Source organism: Anabrus simplex, chromosome 1 (assembly GCF_040414725.1).
Source record: "Anabrus simplex isolate iqAnaSimp1 chromosome 1, ASM4041472v1, whole genome shotgun sequence".
Taxonomy (NCBI): domain Eukaryota; kingdom Metazoa; phylum Arthropoda; class Insecta; order Orthoptera; family Tettigoniidae; genus Anabrus; species Anabrus simplex.
In genome coordinates this window covers 1,013,277,562-1,013,301,803 of record NC_090265.1, presented here as the reverse complement: position 1 = coordinate 1,013,301,803, position 24,242 = coordinate 1,013,277,562, and the positions used below count along the sequence as shown (strand labels likewise).

At 40.7% G+C, this 24,242-nt stretch overlaps 1 protein-coding gene across 1 annotated transcript in view; it reads right to left on the bottom strand.

The window, feature by feature from the left end:
* The window catches only part of Tsp66E (Tetraspanin 66E), a 233,056-nt gene that overhangs the window by 129,701 nt on the left and 79,113 nt on the right, over positions 1 to 24,242 (bottom strand). The window contains exon 2 of the mRNA XM_067136947.2: positions 3,007 to 3,109. Coding sequence (XP_066993048.1) covers positions 3,007 to 3,072 — 66 coding nt within the window. The 5' untranslated portion in view covers positions 3,073 to 3,109. The remainder of the gene's footprint in view (positions 1 to 3,006; positions 3,110 to 24,242) is intronic.

Below are 24,242 nucleotides of genomic sequence, written 5' to 3'. Positions count from 1 at the left end.
ATGCCAATGAGACAGCTGAATTCTCTATAGTACCGGGCGAGTCCACTGCGCCTGGCTTTCTAGTAAGCTTTCCGGTAAATTGCTGGCTGGAGTCACCGTAGTATCATAGGTTAAAGATGGGGTGCTGCTAATACAATTGTGGATGGTAGGTAGGTTCGAATCTCACTTGAGACTGATTATTTTATTTTGTTTTATTTTATTTTATACCTCGAAAAATATCCACAAAGCCAATGTCAGAATACCCCTAACGTACCACTTCGAATTTTGTGGCAGAGTCGGGAATCGAACCCCGGCCTCCGGAGGTGACAACTAATCGCACCAACGACTACACCACAGAAAAGGCACCATTCTTTCATTCATTATCGTCTGTGTGGAATCTTTCGTGGTACAGGTGCCAACTATGCTTCCTGTGCGTTCTGTCTTGCTTCACCGTAGGTGAGGAGCATAACAATATAGGCTACTCATTTGTTGAATACATTGCGAAGAAATTACCAGCAGTGCTAGGCTACACCAAGTGTCAAGCTAATGCACACTGAATATGCATGCTACTGGTCGAATGTGGCACGAATGGACTTGCTGATCCTTGAAGCTTAAAACGTGAATAAAAATCTTTAGCGCTCGTGGGATTTGAACCCATTAACCAACGACACCGCGGTGACTTGCCTCGAGCTTATCAGGAAACGTACTTCGTGTAAAACTACTTCCCGCTTTACAAACTCTCACAAGTTTTCTATCAGTATGCAGTCGCCTGTACCGTTAATTTCATATCCAATTTAAAGCTAATTTGCGCGTTCTTTTTACATACCCGTATGACAGTTTGACGCATTGTGTAAAAAGTCAGGCGCGGCGGACTCACCCGGCATATATTGACTAAAATAGTTTAAAGTGAAATTTTACAAAATTAGAATACCGTAAAATGAGTGAGACTTTCGATACCTTGAAGCGACTTTATTACATTTAATTTAAATATTTTCGTCATTATGAAGAAATTAAATGTTATAACTCTCCAACACATTTCCTGACTTCGTAGTCTTATTGTTAGAGGCAGCTGGCTAAAATTACGGATATCACCGTCAGCGAAGCAAAGAATATAGTCACATTTTCTACATCATCTTAATTGAGTTGCAAATTGTATTTGCATTATATTGTTTCAATAACGATTAGTGCCAACTATATTATTGCATAAAGTGACAACTGATCTATGAGTATTACTATCTGCAGGTCTTAAAAAATGCACGTTTAAGATGTAAGTGCAGTTTTTATTTAACGATTTGAAGCTGATCAGTTTTCAATCCATTTTATTAAAGGGGTAAGGAGGAGGTAACGTTTGATTGGAAACATAAACCAAGATGTGGAATACTACCAAAAAAGATTTAATGCTTTTACGTCCCATCAACTACTTTTGGCTGTTTTCGGAGAGTCCGAGGTGCTGGAACTTTGTCCCGCAGTTCTTTTGCGTGCCAATGAATCTACCAACATGAGGCTCACGTATTTGAGCACCTTCAAATACCACCGGACTGAGCCAGGATCGAACCTGCCAAGTTGGGGTCAGAAGGCCAGCGTTTTCCACAGTCAGCCATTCAGCCCGAAAAATCATATGCACCTGAAAAATACTCTTATGGATATGAATGGAAGTTCCTCTGGCACAACATAAGTGGAAATATGATGAGTGGTTCCACGTCTAGGAATATTTCACTAAACGAAAAATAAAGTTTTTCAAAGCTGCCTGAAGTCCAAGAAGAATCACAAGTGTGCCAAGAAATGAAAGATGTTTTCATACAGTTTCTCAAACCGTAACGAAGTACACTGCAACCATCAGTGAGAATAAAACGAAGTCGCCTATTACGGCACCACAAATCAAGTAACCCCGATTTACTTTAGATACTCCTTAGTGTAACTAGCACTGGTATTGAGCAGAATTTAAATGGAAGTGAAGACCGATCAGAAGAAAATTGAACATTTTACACCTGAAATGGAAGAAGTTCAGGTTGGAAAATGTTTTAATAAAAGGTTATTCTAGTTCCAGGATTATCCAGGCGTACAAATATGTTTGTAGATTTCATATTGTCAATGAGTGATGTGAAAATATTGGTCTTCAAATCATTTGGAAATAATTCTTCCTTCATAGCAGTTTGTGTGTCCATTGTAAATGTGAGAGCTTTAACAAGTGAGCTTCCAAATCTAATTTCGTATGAATTACATGGAGATAATGTTTAATGTAAGAAATTATTAGTCATTCCTGTATTAGTAACATTTTATTGTGTGTTATAATAAAATGATTCAATAATTGTTAAACAAAATGAACTTCTGATCTAAGTCACCCCACGTAGACATAACTTCAAAACTAAATATAATAATATATATGTAAACTTGAATTTTTTCGTACACAGGTCAGTTAATTGAAAGGGTAACACTGATAATTTGTAATAAAATTACAACATATTTAAGTCACCCAAATCTGAGTGCAACAATATTATTTATACAAGATAAATCGAAAAGAGATGGATAGCTTAACTAAAGCAATATAATGAGTGCTTTTAAATTTGCTATAACTAAAACTGGAAAAAGTTACAATATTTCAAAGACTGGAAGTGATCAATCCCACCCAGTTTTAAGGTACGTAAACTGAAAAATACATATTCCATCTGATAGCATATTATTAAATGTTTCACATTCTTGTAGTGGTGAATACATGTGATGTGTTATTACTTCGAACATATTAGATAACTTTTACACAAATTAGACTTTAACAGCAAAGTTTTAATGGCTTTTTTAAAAGGCGCCGTTATCAATTAAATTTATATTATAGAAATCATATTTTATCATATTTTACTGATTTGCTGCATACTAGCCACTATCGACAAAGACAGAAGTAATTTAGTTTTCAAAAGAAAATGAACTCTTTCTGCAACCCACAGGAGTAAAGAGCATTTTGAAAACAGCGCCGGCCCCCCCAATCAGTACCATGTAGCTGTTTAATCTATATACTGTATGGTATGTACTTACAAAGAGTATGAAGTTGAAAAAACAGAGGAGATACTTGGCTAACCAAGTGCCGCAGTCGTACGCCATGGCGTTGAAGCCTCACGTCGCAGGAATGTCGCGAGACCTGGGAACAAGGGGAAACCCACGTTCAGTTAACTGATTGAGATTAATTGGTGCCTGTCTACAGTGTACAGCGAACTCGCAGCTTGTCACTCAACAACAAAACATTTTCCAGTCTTCCTATGTGCAAATTGCACTATCAAATATTAATACTGTATTACTCAGCACTTCCGAGAAAGCTACTTACTAACTTCCTGTCTCAACTAGAGTTTACACATTATGATGCAGGCTACGTCCTGGAAAAGGTGTGGCAGAACATACAGTGTATCACAAAAGTAATCGGGCACTAGTGTGTTGTGCTAGTTTTAGACCTTTATTAACAGAAAAACAATATATGAACAAGCTTGGCATAAACAGAAATAGGACACATGTAATAAATAACAAAATAATTATCTTACTTGAAAACTTAACGAAAACAACATAAACAATACTACTTAAAGAAAGATGCCCAATATCGCAGCCACAAAAGTTTTCGGGCGACATGTGAATCAAACACCACAGTACATTTCAATACTTTGTATTTTGCTTTATCACTTGCTCCAAGCGTTTAGACATGCTGTGAATGAGTTTTCTCGTGTAATCTGGACTTATGTCTCGATTCTTCCATTATGCTACCTTTAAAGCTTGTTATGTCACTGGCGTTTGTCCTATTTTTCCCTTCAGTGCACGTCTGAGGTGTATCAAACTTTAGGGCAATTACACAGCGTCCATAGTCTCAATATTCGATTTATGTTTCCAGTCATTGTCTTGATATAATTTGAACTTACCCGAAAACTCTAAATTTTCAACACTTTTCGGTAAGTTCTCTTTTAAAATAGGTACTTATGCTTGTCCATTTTACCTTCAAGGAATGCTAATACGCCCACCCCAGATGAATACATGGCGCCCCAAATCATGACATCTCCACCTTCATGTTTAACTGTGGGTTGTAGATATTTCGACTGAAGCTCTTCATTTGGTTTTCTCCAAACCATAGTAGTTCTGCTTGAAGAGAAAATCTGCACCTGACTTCCATCTACAAAAATTACTTCGTCCCACCAACCGACAGATGTATGTGCTGATTAGCAAAGTCCAATCTTTTCTTTCCATTTCTCTCATTTACCATGGGTTTCTTTCTGCTCATTCTCCCATTATACCCTTCTCTTTTGATCTCCACACAGCTTCAGGGTGAACTTCCTTCCCACATTCCTGCAGCACTGCGACAGAAATTTTTGTTGCCGTTAACATCGGAGTTTTCTTAATGTTTCTCATTACTCCTGTTTTCTCTCTTCTACTCAGCTCCCCTGGTCGCCCTGTTTTAGGTTTGTCTTCAATTATATCTTCTCTTAAATATTCTTATAATATCACCTACAGTACTCTTATTTGAAACAATGTGGCAATCTCTTTCAAAACGCCCTTTAGCATGATGGAAAATAACAAGTTCTCTCTTTTCAAATTATTTTTTTTTCTCTCCACCCCATCTTCCTGTAAAACGTTCGTGTTTACAAAACAGGACCGAAGCAAATAATGCGCTTGTTCTGCCTACTATTACCCCCCCCCCCCAATCCCACCTGTTCCTGCATGCGCGACAAGTGCCCGAATATTTACGTGGCTGCATATTGTGGTGCCTTATAACTAAACTTAAAATTGCATATAGTTAATTACATTTTACGGGTACTTGTGTGTGCTACATTGTATGTCAATATTCACATTACTAAATGGACTGACAATGGCTTATTTTGGGCTTCAAATGTTTGAAGAGTACTTCAAATGTAAAAACAACAGGGTGGTCGAATACTTTTGTGATCCAGTGCATATGAAGAAAACTGGACAACAAAACAAAGGAAGGCGATTTCCATTAATACTGCAGAAGGAATTTCGTGAATGAATTCACCATGAAGCAATCACATTACATTAACTGTAAAACAAGTTTGTATTTATGAAATTCTCAACATCAGTGAGTGTGTATCATTCTACGCGCTCTTAAATATGACAAAAAAGAATTCTATCATTTGTTCTTAACATAAAGGGAAAAGAAGTAATATATTTCATAATTCCATCGCACTCTTTCATAGTATCAGTGATATCCGGCTCCATGGTTAAATGGTTAGCGTGCTGGCCTTTGGTCACAGGGTTCCAGCACATCTTGAATTCCCTCGGACAAGTCGACTATCTGTGTTCTATCTCCTAATCCACTGCGTCATGGCCCTACATGGCTTGTCTTGTTCTTGCCACTGTTTAATTACTCCCAGATCAAGTTCCTTCTTGATGGTCATGAGGACAAGTTCCTTGGGCTCACACGGGTGCTTACTTGGGAATCACCTCTCCACAATGGAGCTCCTAGCTTCAGGTTCCATCGCTGGGTGCCTAGATAAACTGTCTGTTATTATGTTCGTCGATCTTGGGACATGACACACTTCAAAGTCAAATTATCCGATTAACAGAGCCCACCGCATCAATTTAGATTTTGAGTCAAAGACCGAGTTCAACCATTTGAGGGCGGCGTTATCGGTGTAGAGCTGGAATTTCCTTCCCTCGTAGCCTCTGAATTTGCCCATGGCCCATACCACGGATAAGACTCTTTTCGGCAGTGTAGTGGTGTTGTTCGGTGGGAGAAAGCTTTCCGCTGGCATACTCGATGTCCCTTCCGCCGTCACTCCTCTCCTGGAATAATACTGCTCTTAGGCCGGAGTCACTGGCGTCTGTCTGCAGGCACATCTTCCGTTGAGGATCGGGATGGGCTAGACCGGGAGCGTTGCATATCGCAGCCTTAATGTCTTGGAAGGTTGCCTCTTCCTTGCTGGTCCATTGGAACGGGCGGTTGTTATGGACAGGTAAGACTATTTGCGAATGATGTTACAATGTACAGCAGGGCCTCTCAAACGCCCAAAATCTCACGCGTGCAGATAGCGGCGCAGAGTTCCTGTGCACAGTGCATCGGTCCCGCTCGGCTCGGCTCGGACCAACGCTTCGTCTCTGGGCTACTCGTCTAAGCTCGGTTCAACTCAGCTCAGCTCGGATTTGGAGCGTTTCGGAGCAAGTGAGGAAGAGAGACAGAGGGAGCGAGCGAGACAGGCGTGGGGAAAGAGAGACAGCGCTATTGCTCCAAATCGAGGAGTGGGGGTCTGCACTCTGGTCAACCAAGCGAAGTAGTCTTTTGCACCGTGCACAGTGCATGCACCCTGAGAGGCCCTGCTGTACAGAGTAGTTGCAGGACTGTAAGGGGCTGCAGGGTGACTTAGACAATGTTGTGAGATGGACAGCGGGCAATAGTATGATGGTAAACGGGATGAAAAGTTGTTTCACCAAGAGGAAAAGTCCTCTCCGCTTTAAGTATGTTGATGGGGGTGAACGTACCTAATGGGGAACACTAAGCACCTACGTGTTAATATAAAGGAATGATCTTCATTGGGGTAATCACATTAAAGAGGTTAAAAAATATTACAGATCTCTTCACATGGATATGAGGGCATTTACGGGTTGTAGGAAGGATGTCAGAGGGCGTATAAGTCTCTGGTAAGAACCCAAGTTACAGTATGGTTCCAGTGAATGGCACCCATACCACGACTCCCTGATATGAGAACTGGAAAAGATCCAAAGAAAAAGAGCAAGATTCGTGCTGAGTTATTTCCGACAAATCAGTAGTGTTACGAAAATGTTGCACACTTAGGGCCACGAATACTTGGAAGTAAGGAGACCCCCGTCCTTCTGGGTGAACCGAGCACGCCTTATACCGCCTCGACCAAGCAGTCCCTATACTCTTATGTACATGGTTTATCATATCAGTTCCCGTATTTATAAGAAAATACATGAAAAATGCATGTTAATTATTACTTTATTCCTTCATTTCAACCACAAACATATAGCTAGTCTCAATCTAAAACAAAGCATGTGTTGCAGAAAATAAGGCGTGGAGATTCCCATTCAATCAAGGTACGTAGCTTACTCTAACTACCTTGCCATTCAGTATTGCGGTCTAGCCGTGCGTACAAGACTGATCCATGCGGCGCTGTATGCTTCAATACAATGTGCTTCTAACCGCATGCTTGTAGTCCAGTACAGTGGACACATTCTAACTGCAAGGGGAATAAGAAAACGGTTCGAATTATCCAAAATTCGAATTAACCAAGAATGGCTATGTTAATGAAAACATAGTACAGTACTGTACAAGTGCATAAAATAAATTCATTGTGACGAATAATTATTATAGTATTATGCATTCTACCTTACCTTACAGGATGCCATGTTGTACTGTACTGTACTGTACTGTAGATTAAAGTTTTCACACGAAAATTAATTTATAAACATAAAAAGTAGCAAAACTTCGGAACGAGGGGAGGGGAAGATCTCCGGTGGCCAAATATTCCGATCTTACACTCCCAGTCAGTCGCAAAGATAAAATTAAATCTTATAACCGTAGTGAATACCCGACCATAACTAGGAAGCTACAATAAAGAGGGAATTCTTACGAATTATTTAAAGCCTTCAATTTGTGGAACCGTTAAGAAATTAACTTGCGATACAATCCCGACTTCGAACTATCCAAATTTAAGCTTCGAAAATTCGAATTAAATACGGTTTTTTTTCTTTTTTGCATTGCTTACAAGAGGAATTTCAAACTTTTGTTTGAATTATACAATTTTCGAATTGTCCAGTGTCGAATTAAGAGTCCACGATATAAAAAGAAAAAAATGCATCATTGAAACGCAGCATTATTCAGACTAGAAGCTAGAAAGTGTGAAGTGTAAAATGAAAAGGTACACAAGCATACGCTTCAAGAATTAACGCACCGTTAAGAGTATTTACTACATTGATTAACACGCTACCTAAAATAATTTTTAACCTTCACAAAAGCAATGAGTAACTCACGAAACTAATGATGCCACTTAGAAGCTAGAAGCCTACAAGGACGGACTCTTGAACGCCTTTGTGTTCCGGAAGCAGACCCCCCTACACAAACCTGCCCTCGACGAGAGCATTTAATGGACTGTGGGCAACTAACGTGACTCATTTTCTTCTCTAGTGACACACAATAAGAAAGAAATGTAAGCTACCAAACAGAATACTGTCCGCGAGTCTATATGAAAGTTCTTTGTAGCAAGAATTTAACAAAATATTAGCATAAATAGCCCAAGTTCTACTCTTGAGAAAGTTTTTTTCTCCTACTTTACGTCGCACCGAAACAGACAGGAGGGATAGAGAAGGAAGCGACCGTGACCTTAAGGTACAGCTGGTGAAAATGGGAAACCACGTAAAACCACATTTAGGGCTGCCGAAGGTGGGGTTCGAAGCCACTGCCCTCCGGATGCAAGCTCACAGCTGCGCGCCCCTAACCGCACGGCCAACTCGCCCGGTAAAACCGAATTTACAGTGCACTGTGACTTCTGTACGGGAGAGAAATGTTTGTTACTTTCATAGGCTTGTCTTAGTTTGATTTTCGACAGTACAGTGGCATCACCGTAGGAAGGTGTCCGTTGAGGGGAAGCGTTACGGCGAACCCCCCCCCCCATCCCACTCTGCCTTGAGAGTTTCGTACTATCATTTAAAACACAGTAAAGCAGACCTCTGGATCTCGAGCAAATATTGAAACAATAAACCCCATGGCACTACAGCCCTTGAAGGGCCTTGGCCTACAAAGCGACCACTGCTCAGCCCGAAAGCCTGCAGATTACGAGGTTTCGTGTGGTCAGCACGACGAATCCTCTCGGCCGTTATTCTGGGCTTTCTAGACCGGGGCCGCTATCTCACCGCCAGATAGCTCCTTAATTCTAATCACGTAGGCTGAGTGGACCTCGAACTAGCCCTCAGGTCTGACCCGGGGCCTCCGGGTAAGAGGCAGGCACGCTACCCTTACACTATGGGGCCGGCATAGTGCTAACAGTAAGCACTGGAAATACTTAAGTTATGTGCGAATTTGTATATGATGTTGGATTAGAAAGTTAAACTAGTAGTATTTCTTGTAATATTTTCTTTCCATGGAATTACTTGTTTTACTCGGGTGGTGAATTGTGTTTTAAATTTATTATTACACTACTGTAAGTGACCATTGCTACCGGGATATTTCCCAATAATAATAATAATAATAATAATAATAATAATAATAATAATAATAATAATAATAATAATCTTTTCCATCGGCAACAGACCAACTTCATTTCCTTTCAATGGTTTTCCAGTCTCTCTCTCTCTCTCTCTCTCTCTCTCTCTCTCTCTCTCAACTGAACTACATTCCACTACCAGACTAACGTCTAAACTGCATTTTCTTTTTACACCCTTTGCTCGACTGTCAGACACTGAGCTTAGTGACTAAGGCCGGCGACATTCACTCCTTTTACTAATTTTATACCTTAACTGCTAACGGGTTATCAAATAAGATTAAAATTTGACACTGTTATAGCATGTTAGCCCAAAGGCAGTAAAATATAAGTAACTATCTGAAGTCATTTTTCGCGAGGAAATATATGAAAGAAAAAATACCCTTTCACTTGTGTCCCGTTAGTCGCCGACTAGTTGGAAGGAACTTTCAAAATAAACTGAAACTTGTCTTTTCTGTCTGCATTTAGGACGACATGACTTTTCGTTGATTTTATATTACACCAACTTTTCCAGGGAAAATTGTTTTGGACAAGATAAATACGTAACCCTGCTTCCAACGCATTAGCGGACAAGCAACTAATATACATGCCAACACGTGGATACGTGGCAACTCTTCGTTCAAAGTTCTCGCAAAATGCAAGGAGGCCGCCTGCAAAGTTTTGCTTCACCCCTGTGTCATAACTGTGTTGCTATTTTGGCCTATCCTATACCGACAGAAAAGACTACCCTCAGGATGTTTGTAAACATACTCTCAACTGCACGTACCCCAACCCACGTGCAGAATGCCATGCTCAAACGGGATGCAATATTTCAGTTGAAATTGTGGCAGTAGTATAGAACCATTAGAAGTGTGTTCTACGCAGTGTAGTGAAAGTCTAGGATGGCACGACGTGCAATGTCAACATTTAACCTTAATCATGTCAGTTGGTCGACAAGGGCAGCTCGACGTGTGGGCCGTAATTAAAAGTGATGTTCGAACATGGAACAGGTACAGGGAGACAGGAACTTGACAAGCCGTCCAAGGGCTACGACTGCGGTCTATGCCCGTGACCTTCGAATTTCGGCTCGGAAGAATCCGAACACCGTTCTGAATAATGATCTTCGGGCAATTACAAGCTGCAGTGTTTCAACATAAACTGAGTAACAGGTTGCACGATGCATAACTCCACTCTCGACGCCCATGGCGAGGCCCGGCTCTCAAACCTGCTTTAGGGTACGTCCAAGATGCACGCTGGTTTTCTGAGTTAGACAGTCGTCGCCGAGTCGACATAAGTAGCCTATGTCCTGTGTTTTTAAGCGGGACTGGCCATAATGCACCTGCGCGCAGGAAGCCTGCGCACTGGTAGTCTGACTCAGATATTTACCGGAATGATTCGTTCATTCTGGTTTCAGACAACCTGCCGCGCAGGCTGTTGATTTTCGTGTTGAGTGTGGTAATTCGCCCAGTTCTTCGTAAGCCTGTGTTCAAATTTTAACAAAATAAAACAAAACGTATCCGAACTCATTCTGAAATATTCAAAAATCTGTTTTCGTCGACAAGTAACTGTGGAAAAAGGTGTTTGTACTCCTAATTCATTTATTGGATGTATATCACTTCTCATTCGTTTTAACTTGGTTGTAACATCGTCACTTAGCAGCAATAGAGCTGCAGCCTGTTCTCTTGTTAGTTCCATGCTACACTGATCAGTTGTATTTCATATCTTTTCTTTTGTGGCAGCTCTGTCTGCGCTGACAACCAGCTTTCATAATGGCCACATCCCACCTGCCACTCGGAGTCAGACATTCAGCGCCGACTGTCTGACTCAGAAAACCAGCGTGCATCTTGGACGTACCCATAGACATTATGGAGTGTAATATACATGAGTCTTAACATTATGCTGAATGGTCTCTTCAGGCTTAGCATGAAGTCCTTTCCACCTACGTGTCGTATAAGGGTGCTCGTCCACTGGAAGCGGAAACCTGCGAAAAGCTGCGATGACGAACTCGCAAGAAAACGGCCGAACGATACAAACCGCTGAATTCAAGTGAGACTGCGTCCGTTGCAACCGGCGTTGTTCGTCAGTGAACGCACGAATACCTGCGAACTATACAGATTGGTTTGGATTTTTCGGCCGAAGAGATGCATTTTATCATCAATGCTGAAAATCTGATACTTCTGGTACAAGATGGGAAGTATTTGTGGGACCAGCGAGAGTAATTACCACATGCGTGATATGCAGACGCTGTTATGGAGTGAGGTGGCGAGAGAAATGGCTGAGCCAGGTAAATTTAATTTGATCTAGTTTATTCACTTTATACGGGTACCACTTGATTCTTATATCTGAAGATTCTTTACAACACAAGTTCAAAGAGTAATTTTCATTTTTAAAACTCTAGCAATATTTATATTTTCCCCTCCGATCATTTCATATCTACGTCTGATTATTTTTTTGTAAAATATGTTGTAAACGTGCCGTATATATCATTGCTTCCGGTGTTCAGCTCCATCGCTAAATGGTTAGCGTGCTGGCCTTTGGTCACAGGGGTCCCGGGTTCGATTCCCGGAAGGGTCGGGAATTTTAAACATCATTGGTTAATTCCGCTGACACAGGGGGGGGGGCGGCTGGATGTATGTGTCGTCTTCATCATCATTTCATCGTCATCACGATACGCAGGTTGCATATGGCCGTCAAATCAAAAAGACCTGCACCTGGCGAGCCGAAGTCCTCTGACACATCCCGTCACTAAAAACCACACGCCATTTTCTATTGCCTCCAGTGTTCGAATTATAGAAAATAAAGATTAAGTTTCTCCTAAACTACCATTTCACTCAGCGTGAACAACATTTATGGCCTAGATTGTAGCGACACATTCCCGACTTTGCATACCAATTTTCATTAAATTCTCTTCAGCCGTTTTCTCGTGATGCGCGTACAGACACACACATTACGGAAAATTAAAAAGTGCAAACTGTTACAAGTAGTCTCATGGTTCTAATTCGATCATACCTTCGTCACCCCTTACGACAGGCAGCGGATACTGTGGGTGTATTCTTCGCTTGCGTCCCAACTCACAGGAGGGAAAGGGGGGGGGGGGTGTTTGGTCCGCGACAGCTATTTTATTTCGCTCAAGTCCGCCGGCAAGACGGTTAGGACCCCCTTATACTACCTATACGTGGGAGTATCACCTCTCCCTGCTACGCCAGCGTAGTAGATTCGTGGAATCTTAGCATGAACGGGACTAGTTTTTCCTTAAAGAAGTTCCAGAGAAGTTACCAAATAGTCACCGAAATTCACACAGTGAATTAATAAAGAGACTCAATGTGCGAACAAAAGTTTCGTCCGGATCCGATCGCAGGAGGTGGTCAGTCGAGACAAAGTGCTACGCAACTCTTAGCAAATTTTGGCAGACTCCGTGACGTTGAGGATGGAAAGCGCCCGTAAGACATGTTTTGATTTTTTTCATTTTTCTCCTTCGAACCTCAGCGTTTGCAGTTCTCTTCCTGGTCTTCGTGATGACTAGCGGCTCAGAGGGCAAGTATCGAGGCAACTCACGGAGGAACAAACTGGAAAGAAGATCAACTCCACCATCCGTCGGATCCTGTATCGGCATGGGTACTATGGAAGAATCCCTCAGAAAAGGCCTTATGTAAGTATAAAAACAGACGGCTTATACCAACATTCGCTAAGCAGCATATAAATAAGGAGAAAGAATTGTGGAATGGTCTGATGAGACAAAAATGAACCTTTCTTGGGTCAGATAGCATCAACAGGATGTGGAGAAAAATTGGTACGGACAGTGACGTGACGAATACACTCCCAACTATAAAATACGGTGGTGGGTCTGTAATGCTTTGGGGCTGTATGTAAGCCAGAGGTGTGGGTAACATACATTTCATTGGCGGAATAATGAACAAGGAGGGCTAGAATGCAATCCCGTAGGCAAACGTGAAGCAGAGTGCCGAAAATATGGGGATGCCACCTGTTAAATACTCCAGCATAATAATGACCCAAAACACACTGCTGATATTAAAAAGACAGGGTTGAACTGGAACATTACTAAGTAGCTTAGAACACCTCCCCAGTCTCCGGATTAAAATCCCATCGAACATCTTTCGACTACGTTGAAGAGGAATCTCCGCAGACAACGTGTGCGTACGAAGGAGGAACTTAAGTGTAATTCTTCAGAAATGGTAGAAAATCAGCCCCGACATGTGCAAGAAATTAGTGTATTCTATGGTTATGTCTCAAAACTCACGAGTCCCAAAACTCACGGGCTAAAATTAGTAACAAATAGTCTCAAAACTCACGAACACAAACTGGTCGCTAAAGTAAACATTCTAATGAGTCCCAAAACTCACGAATACAAACTGGTCACTAAAGTAAACATTCTAATGAGTCTCAAAATTCACGACTCCGGACAGCAGGTGCTTGCGATGACTGCAGGAGGGACGAGCTGCGCGATGAATCACGCTTCCCTTCAACCCATGTTTTTCCACCGACTTTTAGAATGGTATTTTCCATGCAATATTAACAGGAATTATCATCCTACCAAAGATCAAATTCCCCAAGTGTAACACTGATCTTTATTCAGTTATTTTGCTTGGTGCCATCGAATAGTGCACAACATGTAATTCATCTCTTCACAAAAGGGTAAAATAAATTTAGTGTACAATGGTTATAGGTTTTACAAGCAACGAGAGAACAAGTCGGGCGAAACAGTATGGTTTTGCTATAAAAGACTGTCATCCGCGTGTGCCGGTAAAGTGATAACTGCAAGTGACAATAGGGTTTTTAGTGAAACAGTCCACCAGTGTGTACCTGATGAAGCAAGCCTCGATGTGTACAAAGCAGTCAGCCAGGCCAAGAAACGAGTTCGCGAAGAGCATGGAACATCAGTTACATAGGTAAGTTAAACCTTTTTTTTTTACAAGTTGGTTACGTCGCACCGACACAGATAGGTCTTATGGCGACGATAGAATAGGGAAGGACTAGGAGTGGGAAGGAAGCGGCAGTGGCCTTAATTAGGGTAAAGCCCCAGCATTTGCCTGGTCTGAAAATGGGAAACCACGGAAAACCATCTTCATGGCTGCCGACAGAGGGGTTCGAACCCAGTTGCTTGCCCCTGAACTCGCGGCCAACTCACTCGTTTTTATTTTTGAAGAGTCCGCAGACGAAATTAAAGACCGTTAAAAATCGCGCGCGTGTCTGCTCGTGCATTGTAGCCAACAGCCTGTTATCTGTGCTGTTTCAATAGAAATTGAGCCGATGACCTAGGTGTTAGGCCCTTTCAAACAACAAGCATTAATAGAAATGGTTTATAAATTATATTTGTTCCGAGTAAGTGAGTACTTAAGACATTTTGGTACTATTGGTTATTACTATAAGTTAGGTACAAGAAGGTAAGGATAATATTTTTTGTTACAGGTCTACGCAGAAGAATTTGAATCCTTGCAGCAAAGAGGATGTGAATTTATCACCAGGGTACCTCAATTTTTCAGTGTAAAATCATCACTCTACAGGCACCGAAATAAAGCCCAGGGAGTCCAAAAAGAGCCAAAACATTGAAACGACATTAATTTAGATGAAGACACTCTACGCATGACCGATGGCAGTACATTTAGGCCTATTCTTGCAGACAACAGGGATGGAGAAAGAATATTAGTATTTTCAAGCGCAAAGGGAAGAGAATGTCTCAAAGCGCATAGGACATTTCTAATGGATGGTACTTTCAAAAGTTGCAGCAGCCAGTTTTCACAGCTATATACAATACATGCTGATCTTGGAAGCACCAGCGAGGAAACAAACATAACACCTGTCATATTTGCTCTTCTCCCTAATAAGACCACGGGAACATACGCTAGATTATTTAATATCATAAAACATGAGATCCCAGAATGGAACCCAAATGAAATAAACGTCGACTTTGAGGCAGCCGCTATCAAAGCAATAAAAGAAGTATTTCCTTCTATCAAAGTGCAAGGATGCTTATTCCATTTATGTCAAAGTCTCTGGCGAAAGGTTCAGGAAGTCGGCCTCACTGAAGCCTACAAAACGAATCAGGAAGTCCGACAAACAATTACAATGTGTGCGGCACTTGCCTTCCTGCCGCCTGAGGATGTAGACGAGGGGTGGATCTACATTCATAGTAACGCCCCGAAGACCAAATATTGACGATATTTTTTGACTATTTTGTCTATCATTGGCTACAAAATCCACTAGTTCCAGTGGAAACGTGGAACTGCTATAACAGAAGACACAGAACAAACAATTCTGTGGAGGGGTGGAATCACCAAATAAACAATGTTCTGGGAAGACCTCACCCTCGAATAAAAGACTTAATAAAAGGGCTTAAGCAAGAAGCTGAGAAATCAGATAAGAAGATTATGAGGATTGAGTTGAACCTAGAGGGTTTAAAAAGAAGAAAGAAATACTACCAACTTGATAAGAGGATCGAACGAAACACAAAAAAAGAAATATGAGGAGACAAGAGATGTAGGTGCATTTCTGAGAGTCACTTCCTTCATCCTTAAGATGGGTTAGACAGAAAGTAAATCTTTTCTTGTTAAATTAATCATGTAAATGTGTAGATAAAAGTAATGGAAATAGTGAAAAAAGACCAATTGAACCAAATTAAGCATACTAAACCAATTGACAGAAATATATAAATAGTAAAAAAATATAAAAATACATAAAAATGAAATGCATTGAAAAAGATAAAGCTTTACAGCGGCTTATGGAACTAGGCCTTCATTTGAAAGGCCGAGTGCGGTTATCCGCGCGGGTCCATGGCGTCCGTGGGTTTCTGAACCCCCTGTCGCGTATTCGTTATGTGGGTAGGTTGTAGTGATTGAAAAATCGAATACAAATTATTCGCTTATTCGATTATTTAATTTTATTCTATTAATCCATTTGCTTAATTTTTCGTTTATTCAGTTACAGTATTTCTTCGATTCGATTATTTTTTCGAGTATTCATTTGGAATTCCATTCGAATGATTGGGGCAAATAGATAGTGAACGCTTTCGAAATAATGGCACGAAAAGTAATCCTAACGTCATCAACTCATCAATATCATCACAGGGAAATTAAAATCACCTATCTCCACCCCCTTACAGGAAGTGCAGGGGTAGGACGAACGGTCTCTGATAAGCTTTCCGAGAATAAAGCGAACTCATGCTGCTCACGTATGAATGAGTCGTGCACTCAGATGCCATTACATAAAATGCAAAGATTAATATATTGCATCACGCGCCCACGCGGTTACGCGAAGTGCATTGCTATAGTATTGGCTACTTGGCTCACCAAATTTCTGAAGTCGTAAATGAAAATGCGTCAGAATTTTCTATAAAATATGGCGAAGTCGTTGGTCGCTATCTTTGAAATGATTTTGCTAAATGACTTCAAAGAGACTCCAGATCGATGATGGTGATATTTAGTGATTTTGGTTCTTTCCCACGCCAAGAAAAAGTGTAAATGGTCAATACAAATCAGTAAGGGTTGAAAACAATTAATGTTGGTGGTGGTACTGTAAAATGAAATGGTGTATGGCTTTTAATGCCGGGAGTGTTCGGCTCGCCAGGTGCAGGTCTTTTGATTCAACTCCCGTAGGCGCCCTGCGCGTCGTAATGAGGATGAACTAATGATGAATACAACACATACACCCAGTCCCCGTGCCAGCGGAATTAACCAATGATGGTTAAAATTCTTGACCCTTCCGGGAATCCAACCCGGGACCTCTGTGACCAAAGGCCAGCACGGTAACCATTTAGCCATGGAGCCGGACTTGGTGGTGGTTATTACTGTTTTAACGGGAAACCTAATACCGTCGGGGTTCGGAAAAGAACAAGAATTGACTAAGGATAGATGAAAGCAAGTAGACTGCCACAAGTGGGTGGAAGCAATGCCCGGATTCAGCAAAGGGCTCCGAGGTCGCCAACCCACATTCTCTTGCTCAATCAATCAATCAATCAATCAATCAATCAATCAATCAATCAATCAATCAATCACTACTGATATGCATTTAGAGCAGTCACCCAGGTAGCAGATTGCCTATCAGTTGTTTATCTAGTCTTCTCTTAAATAATTTAAGAGCTCCTGGGGCCCCTGTTTAGTCGCCTTTTACGACAAACAGGGGGTACTGTGGATGTTATTCTGCCTCCCCAACCCACAGGGGTAAAATAATGAGTGGTGAATGAAAGAGACAGAGGTGTATAATTATAATTTAAAAATATATATTTTGCTGTTGTCTTAAAGCTAATATAATGTATTTTTTCCCTTTCACATAAATTTATAATAATGGCGTGTGGCCTCCGGGGAGGTCTGCTGCAGGTCTTTAGAGTTGACGCCGTACAGGTGATCTGCACGTCTGTGAGGATGAGGCCCTACCTAAGGTAGGGCACGGCACGAATACCCAGTCCCCGAGCCATAGAATTAACTGATGAAAGTTAAAATCTTCTTCCCGACCAGAAACCGAACCAGGGACCCCTTGGACCCCTTGGACCAAAGGCCAGCATGCTAACTATTCATGAATAAAGCCGGACGACATCAAATTAAAGTAGGTATATTGCCCGCTATCAGTAAAAAGAAACTGTCAGTTGGTAGTACTGGGGCTTAGATCCATTATGCGGCCAAGACAGCATTTACTTCAATAAGGAATTTTATTTAGAGATATACATCAAGACAGTTAATTCACTCATTTAGTTTCAACATTTGGAGATCCATTTGGAAAAAAGGCGTGTTTCTATTTTTCGTAAGAGTTCATCTATTCGCTTATTTCAGTCGATTATCTACCCGACACACTTAAAGAGAAAAATTTATTCATGGCGTATATAACTGAATGATATATGAAACTCATTCCATTATTTGATTTGATTATTCATTCGATTATTTAAATAATCGGATAGAAGTTATTGGATTATTAAAAGTATTCCATTATCCCATCACTAATAGGGTGGACATTTATCCATTCAAAGAAGAACTGGCCCTGCTCGTGAGTTTTGAGAGTGGCCCAGGTAGAGAAACCTGTTCTTACTAATCCTCTTCCTGGAATTCGTGAGTTTTGAGACTGGCCAAGGTAGAGGATCTTGCTCTTATAAATCCTTTTCCTGGAATTCGTGAGTTTTGAGACTCGTGAGTTTTGAAACTCGTGAGTTTTGGGACGACACGTATTCTATGCGGTGACCATGTCAGGCAATTATAAATGCTTGGGGACATTCCACTAGATACTAACATGTCCTAGGAACCCTTTATGTTGTTTATTTTAAGTGCATAGTTTGCTTGTACGAATAGGAATGATACAAGATTATGGGCGCGCTTTTCTTTATTAGAAGCTGTATGTTTGGTTAACATAATTGCAAACAGATACAGTAGATATGTTTTCTGAAGGCTTTGTTGAATATATGTTCAGTGAATAAAATCCTTTTCAGTTTATTATTTTCTGGCAGTGCGTTGAAGTACTAAAGCATACAGCCCGTACGAATAGAATACGTACATACTGTATATTGTGACTGTACTGAATTATCACATGCAGAGCACTTACATGCTGGTGATATTTCACTTGATTTACTAAATGATCAATTACTGTATATGTAACTCACTTAAAACAATTCATACTTTCATATTTTAGAGTTAAACTGAAATTATAGGAAGGACGTGACGGCACCTAACTAGCTATCCGCCATGTCACTTCCATTCACGCTGTGAATGGCGATTCGTCCGCCGTATGGCGACGTTAAGCCTTCAACAGACAACTTGGTGCAATTTGACAGGAGTAGGTTATGTGCGAGCCGTACTATCCTCTGATGAGCTCGACGTCAGGAAGGGCATCCCATCGTAAAAATGCATTACGAAGATTCGTCTCGCTTTATACCGATCCCGTAAAGAAACGAGATAAGGGTTTGACATTTGGATTTAATATTTTAGTTTATTGTAAAATGACTAGAAGTAAATTGTCTAGCCTCTAGAGTGTAGGTTACGTCTCATAACATGATTTAACGATTACATTTAAATTTGATTATAAATAAAATAAAAATGTAACCACTTACATCGTGAAGACAAGCTCCACAAGTTTCTGTTGGAATTTTCCGTTAATACAATTTATAACGAAGTAACGAGAATACAGCATGAATGACAGTCGCGGGGACACTGGATTTTAACAGATTACTGGTTCTTCAAACTTGTTAACCATACTTCGCCTTCGATTTCCTAATATTTTAATGATATCAGATAGTCGAAGTAAAATGACGCTAATTGTGGTGTTGATTAAACAGCTGCATCTGATTAAAATAAACTGCAGTCTGAAAGCAGTGAAATAAGTTAAAATTTGGAAAGATGATTAAGTATTAGGTGTGTATATTCTTCGTTGACGAGCTTAAGCTTGGAGATTTCTTCCATGCTGGTTGTAACATTATTTTTTCTTCTTCATACGCGTAATATATATATATAATTTGCTTTGCGTCACACCGACACAGATACGTCTTATGGTGACGATGGGATAAGAAAGGGCTAAGAGTTTTAAGGAAGCAGCCGCGGCCGTAATTAAGGTACAGTCCCATTTGCCTGGTGTGAAAATAAGAAACCACGGAAAACCATCTTCAGGGATGCCGACAGTGGGGTTTGAACCACTATCTCCCGAATGCAAGCTCACAGCTGCGCGACCACAAACCGTACGGCCAACTCTCGGTCCGGCTTCTCTTACTGCCTTTTAAAATGTTTTAAATGTCTCATGATTCACAGCTTTCTTGGTCAAATTCTCAGCAGCGTAAACAAAATATTTCCAGTAAGTAATTTTTTATTGAACATCGGAGGCATTTGGCCCAGATACATATTCACAATTAAATTACATAACAAAGAACCCTTAAACCCAGTGAAGCTGAACAATTGTAGACATAACTAAAATACACCAATTAAATTACTAAGCGGCCTTTTATACAGGAGGATGATTAGTCCACATGTAAGGGCCAATCCTACAACCCTCCAATCGTACAACTAACTTGGTGCCCCCCCCCCCCCCCCCCACATAGGCGGAATACCGGACACTATGCAAGGCGCCACCCCTAAATAAATCTACTAAGCTGCCTCTACATGGACGGATGACCAGCTCACATGCTAGGGCACCCCCTACATCTAAATTAGCCCGTCACTAACTACTTAACTACATTAAATCTATACTAATTCTATCCTAAAGCTGCCTGGCCGCGACACCCCCTGGTGAGGAACTGCAACCACCCTTCCCTGGGATGTCACGACCAGACATGTCTCATGAGGCTCGGAAACCGAAACCTCACTGACCAAAGTTGTCATATTTCCAGTAGTTTCACTTATACAGTATGAAGGCAACATGTAACAGTGAGAAAGGAAATATGACCTGACCTTTAAACTAGGCAAGCGTCGTCCAGTATAGATCCAAATAGAAGTAGTGAACAACGTCAATACCAGTATTGTTTGTGTTTATTAATAGATTCAAGGTTCTTCTTCGCACTAATATACAGACTAAAAGAACAGCGTTGCTAAATAACACAGCACTACTTAACTTAAAAAAAATGCTATTTGTTCGGGGTGTCAACCCATGTGAATCTTCTGCCCCTACTGGCACCATATTGTATGAACCTGAGTGTAATTGGAATGGCGGTAGTGTGGAATAGTGTGTGTGTGTGTGTGTGTGTGTGTGGATAGGAAAATTACGGACTTCACGAACACCCAGTCCCCAGGCCAGGGTTATTAATCATTACAATAAAAAACCTGACCCGGCCGGGAATCGAACCCGGGGCCGCCGGGCGACAGGCGGACGCGTTGCCCCCTGCAGCGCGGGGCTGGACTACTATATTACATTGGCCATAAACAAATCCAGTGGTAATTTCAGAAAGTCCGTGATAGTGCACAGAGACAACAGCAGTACACAAAAATCAGAGCTCAAAACAAGGTCGAGAGTAGTACAAGGATTCAGAACTGTTCTTAGCGAAGGTCTGAAGTCAATGAAGGAGACCACAAAATCCGAGACAATTTTGTGGGCTCGATTAACTTTACGATTAGCCGTTAAATGGCGGTAATCACAGAATCAATACCTCTCCTCAATGAACGATTCGGCGATAAATTATTAGGCAATGATTTAAATTGCACCTATGAGGATGCAAATACCGGTTTTTATTCTAATCTGCATAGCTGCACAAGCGTTATAAGACACGAGACAAGACATTAGGTTTGTATGCCGAAATCGTTTTAGTATGAACCTCGGAAAAATATGTTAGGCATCCAGAAAATCCATAAAATTTCGAATGTAACTAACGAAATTCTCGGATTTAGAATAATTCACTTCCGGTTAAAATGTACTTGCCTTCCGGACTTAAAAGAAAGAAAGAAAGAATTAAGGGGAGTACCTACTGCCTATGCTGACAATGGGTAAAAGGTCCTTTGTCCTATAGATTTGAAACTTTACAGTGTTATTGTAGGAACTTTGTTCTTTACATTGCTGTCTTCAGTTTTAGGATTAGATGCATGGTTATTTTTTGGGATTTTTTTTTCCAAATTTAAGATGTTCATGAAAAATTTGAGTAATAATTCTTCTGGTCTCGTATATTAACATATCTAAAACAACCTGGTAGCTTTACAGAGAGAAGGTATGGAAGTATCACTAATAATTATTTCAGATTTCTACCTTTTATAGTTTTTTTGACTGAGCGTACCTATACAAGAAAAAAAAACAAAAGCAGAGAACATTAACATTAGCTTATATAAATATTAGTTGAGATATAGTCTATAACCCTCCTGCTGCATATTCCTCATTCTACTTGTCCTCCAGACTCTTTTTCATTACTCTCATTGACTTCCTTGTCTTGGCTTCCACTATAAACAGCTTTTTATCCTCCATTTTTGTCCGACGAACATCAAAAGCCTGAAACGCACTGAGCGATTTCCATCCTGGTTGGATCCCCAGCTGTTCTAGAACTTTAATTCTGCCTGAATTTCCCATATTAAATGATAAAACAGCATCATGTAGTCCAAATTTTAAGGTTTTATATCCAACAAAAATATTCTGAAGTACCGGTACCCTGCTCCAAATAACACTGTTAAAAGACTTTTACAATTTTGGTTTTTCCATGCAAACATTTCTTCAATAAATCGGGATGGGCAAGATCCTTATAAATGGGCTTAATCAGAAGCATCACTCCTCCTGGAAGTCCATGGTGTTTGTAGGTTTCCTTGTCTTTATTATACGTGCACCAAGAACCACGACAAGCAACTCAGTAACCCGGAATAAGCTAAACCTCGAAGAAAAATCTAGCCTAATATTTCTATAACTTGAAATTGGATTAAAGAGATTATCTGTAAAAAATTATGAAGGTGGATTAAACATATTCAGATCCTAGATATTATCTGTACATCATACGGTATAATTATGTCTTGGAAAACTTCATGTTCGTTTGTTCTCTTTTTCTGTCTAATCTTGGACAAGTTTCGGTACTGATGCCGTTTGTGCTATTTTCGATATTTCTGTTGCTGTGGGCAACTTTTCTTCATTAGATTTCGACTGATGAGAAGCTCCAACATAGTCTATGTGGTTCACTAATGGACTTTTATTTCCTAGAACTAGAAAGTTATCAAAAAGTAAAACCCAGCCTACAGTCAGGAGGGCGTGGCATTTGTAAATGAGAGGGGCCATGGAATATCCAAATTATGGGCACTTGTAACGCGATTTCACTGAAAAAAACGGTGCTCCATTGTACATATACCAAAGAATACTAAAATACATTAAAATGAAATTCGCAAATTCTTGCAAAAATTGAGGTACGTACTCCCCTTAAATTTATCTCTGCTGTAAGTGCATGGACTTTCTACGAATATGAGCTAATAATCAGAAACACACTGACCGAAAAAAAGTGGATCATTCCAAAAATGTTAAACATGTTAAATTTTCCTGAAACCTTGTTCTTATATTGATTACGCAACGCATTGCATTGAATGCACATAGTTTTCAATATCGAAGGCCAATGTTCTTTTTACAATATTTTATGACTTTCAAAACGTCAACTTTTACATTTTTCACTGAATATAATTAAACTGACACCGACCTGTCTTAATTCAAGTTCTTGAAACTGAATGTTCTCCTGCTGTCACTGACAACTTTCCTCACTCTGGCAATGCATGCTTCCAACCCCGGAGACGATGACCGACTCATGCACCGCGGTATACTACCCACAAGGTCCTTGGATCGTGAAGAATCAGCTAGACGGCTGAATTATGATCGTCCCGACGCCTCAGCCATGAGGCGAAACTAATAAAAAAAAAGGGGGAGGGGAGGGTGTGGAGAGCGGCATACGGACTCCGTGGGATTGAGGTCTGGGGCTACGTGCTGGCCAATTCAGGGTTTGTATCCCGTCGCGAAGAAATTCTACAATGAATGCTTCGTCCATCGTCGGATAACAGCTTTCGCTGCGCCTTCTCCGCTACTCAACAAATGAGAAAGAAAAACTTAAACGTTACTTATGACATGAATTATACCACGTACTGATAATCTATGAATAGGTTCAGCTCTGGTATTAGTTTTTTTCTTCATTGCCTGCAGGTGCAATAAAATCAGCACCTAGGGTTGAAAAGCGGCTCGTGGAGTGGCATTTATGTATGATCTCTTACCTCTAACACTGATTAATACACTGTTCTTAGCCACAAGTTCTAGTAACTTGGGTCCAACCTACTAATTAGTGTGTTTCATAACAAAAGCCGAGAATTCCATTCCACAGTCAGCTGTTCATACCACGGTGAAGCCTTTCAAAAGTTTAGAGCTATTAGCCTCGTCAAGAGTGGCCAGCATTTATAATTCCAGGAAGAATAAGTAAGAAAAACAAAGTGATGCAAGGTATGCCGAGAAGCTAAATGTAGCCGACGGCCACACCAGAATACGCAAGGCGGCGAGTTTCACTCGTCATCAGCAGAGCATGACCTCGCGGGTCGCCGCACACACTTGACCTGCTTAAGAGTGATGCGGTGCGCTCTTTTGCACGCCATTCGTAGTCAATGAAAGGCAGGAAAAAAAACACTGCTCACTTATTTTCTTCACCTAACTTCATGGGCTCACAGTTGGAAATTG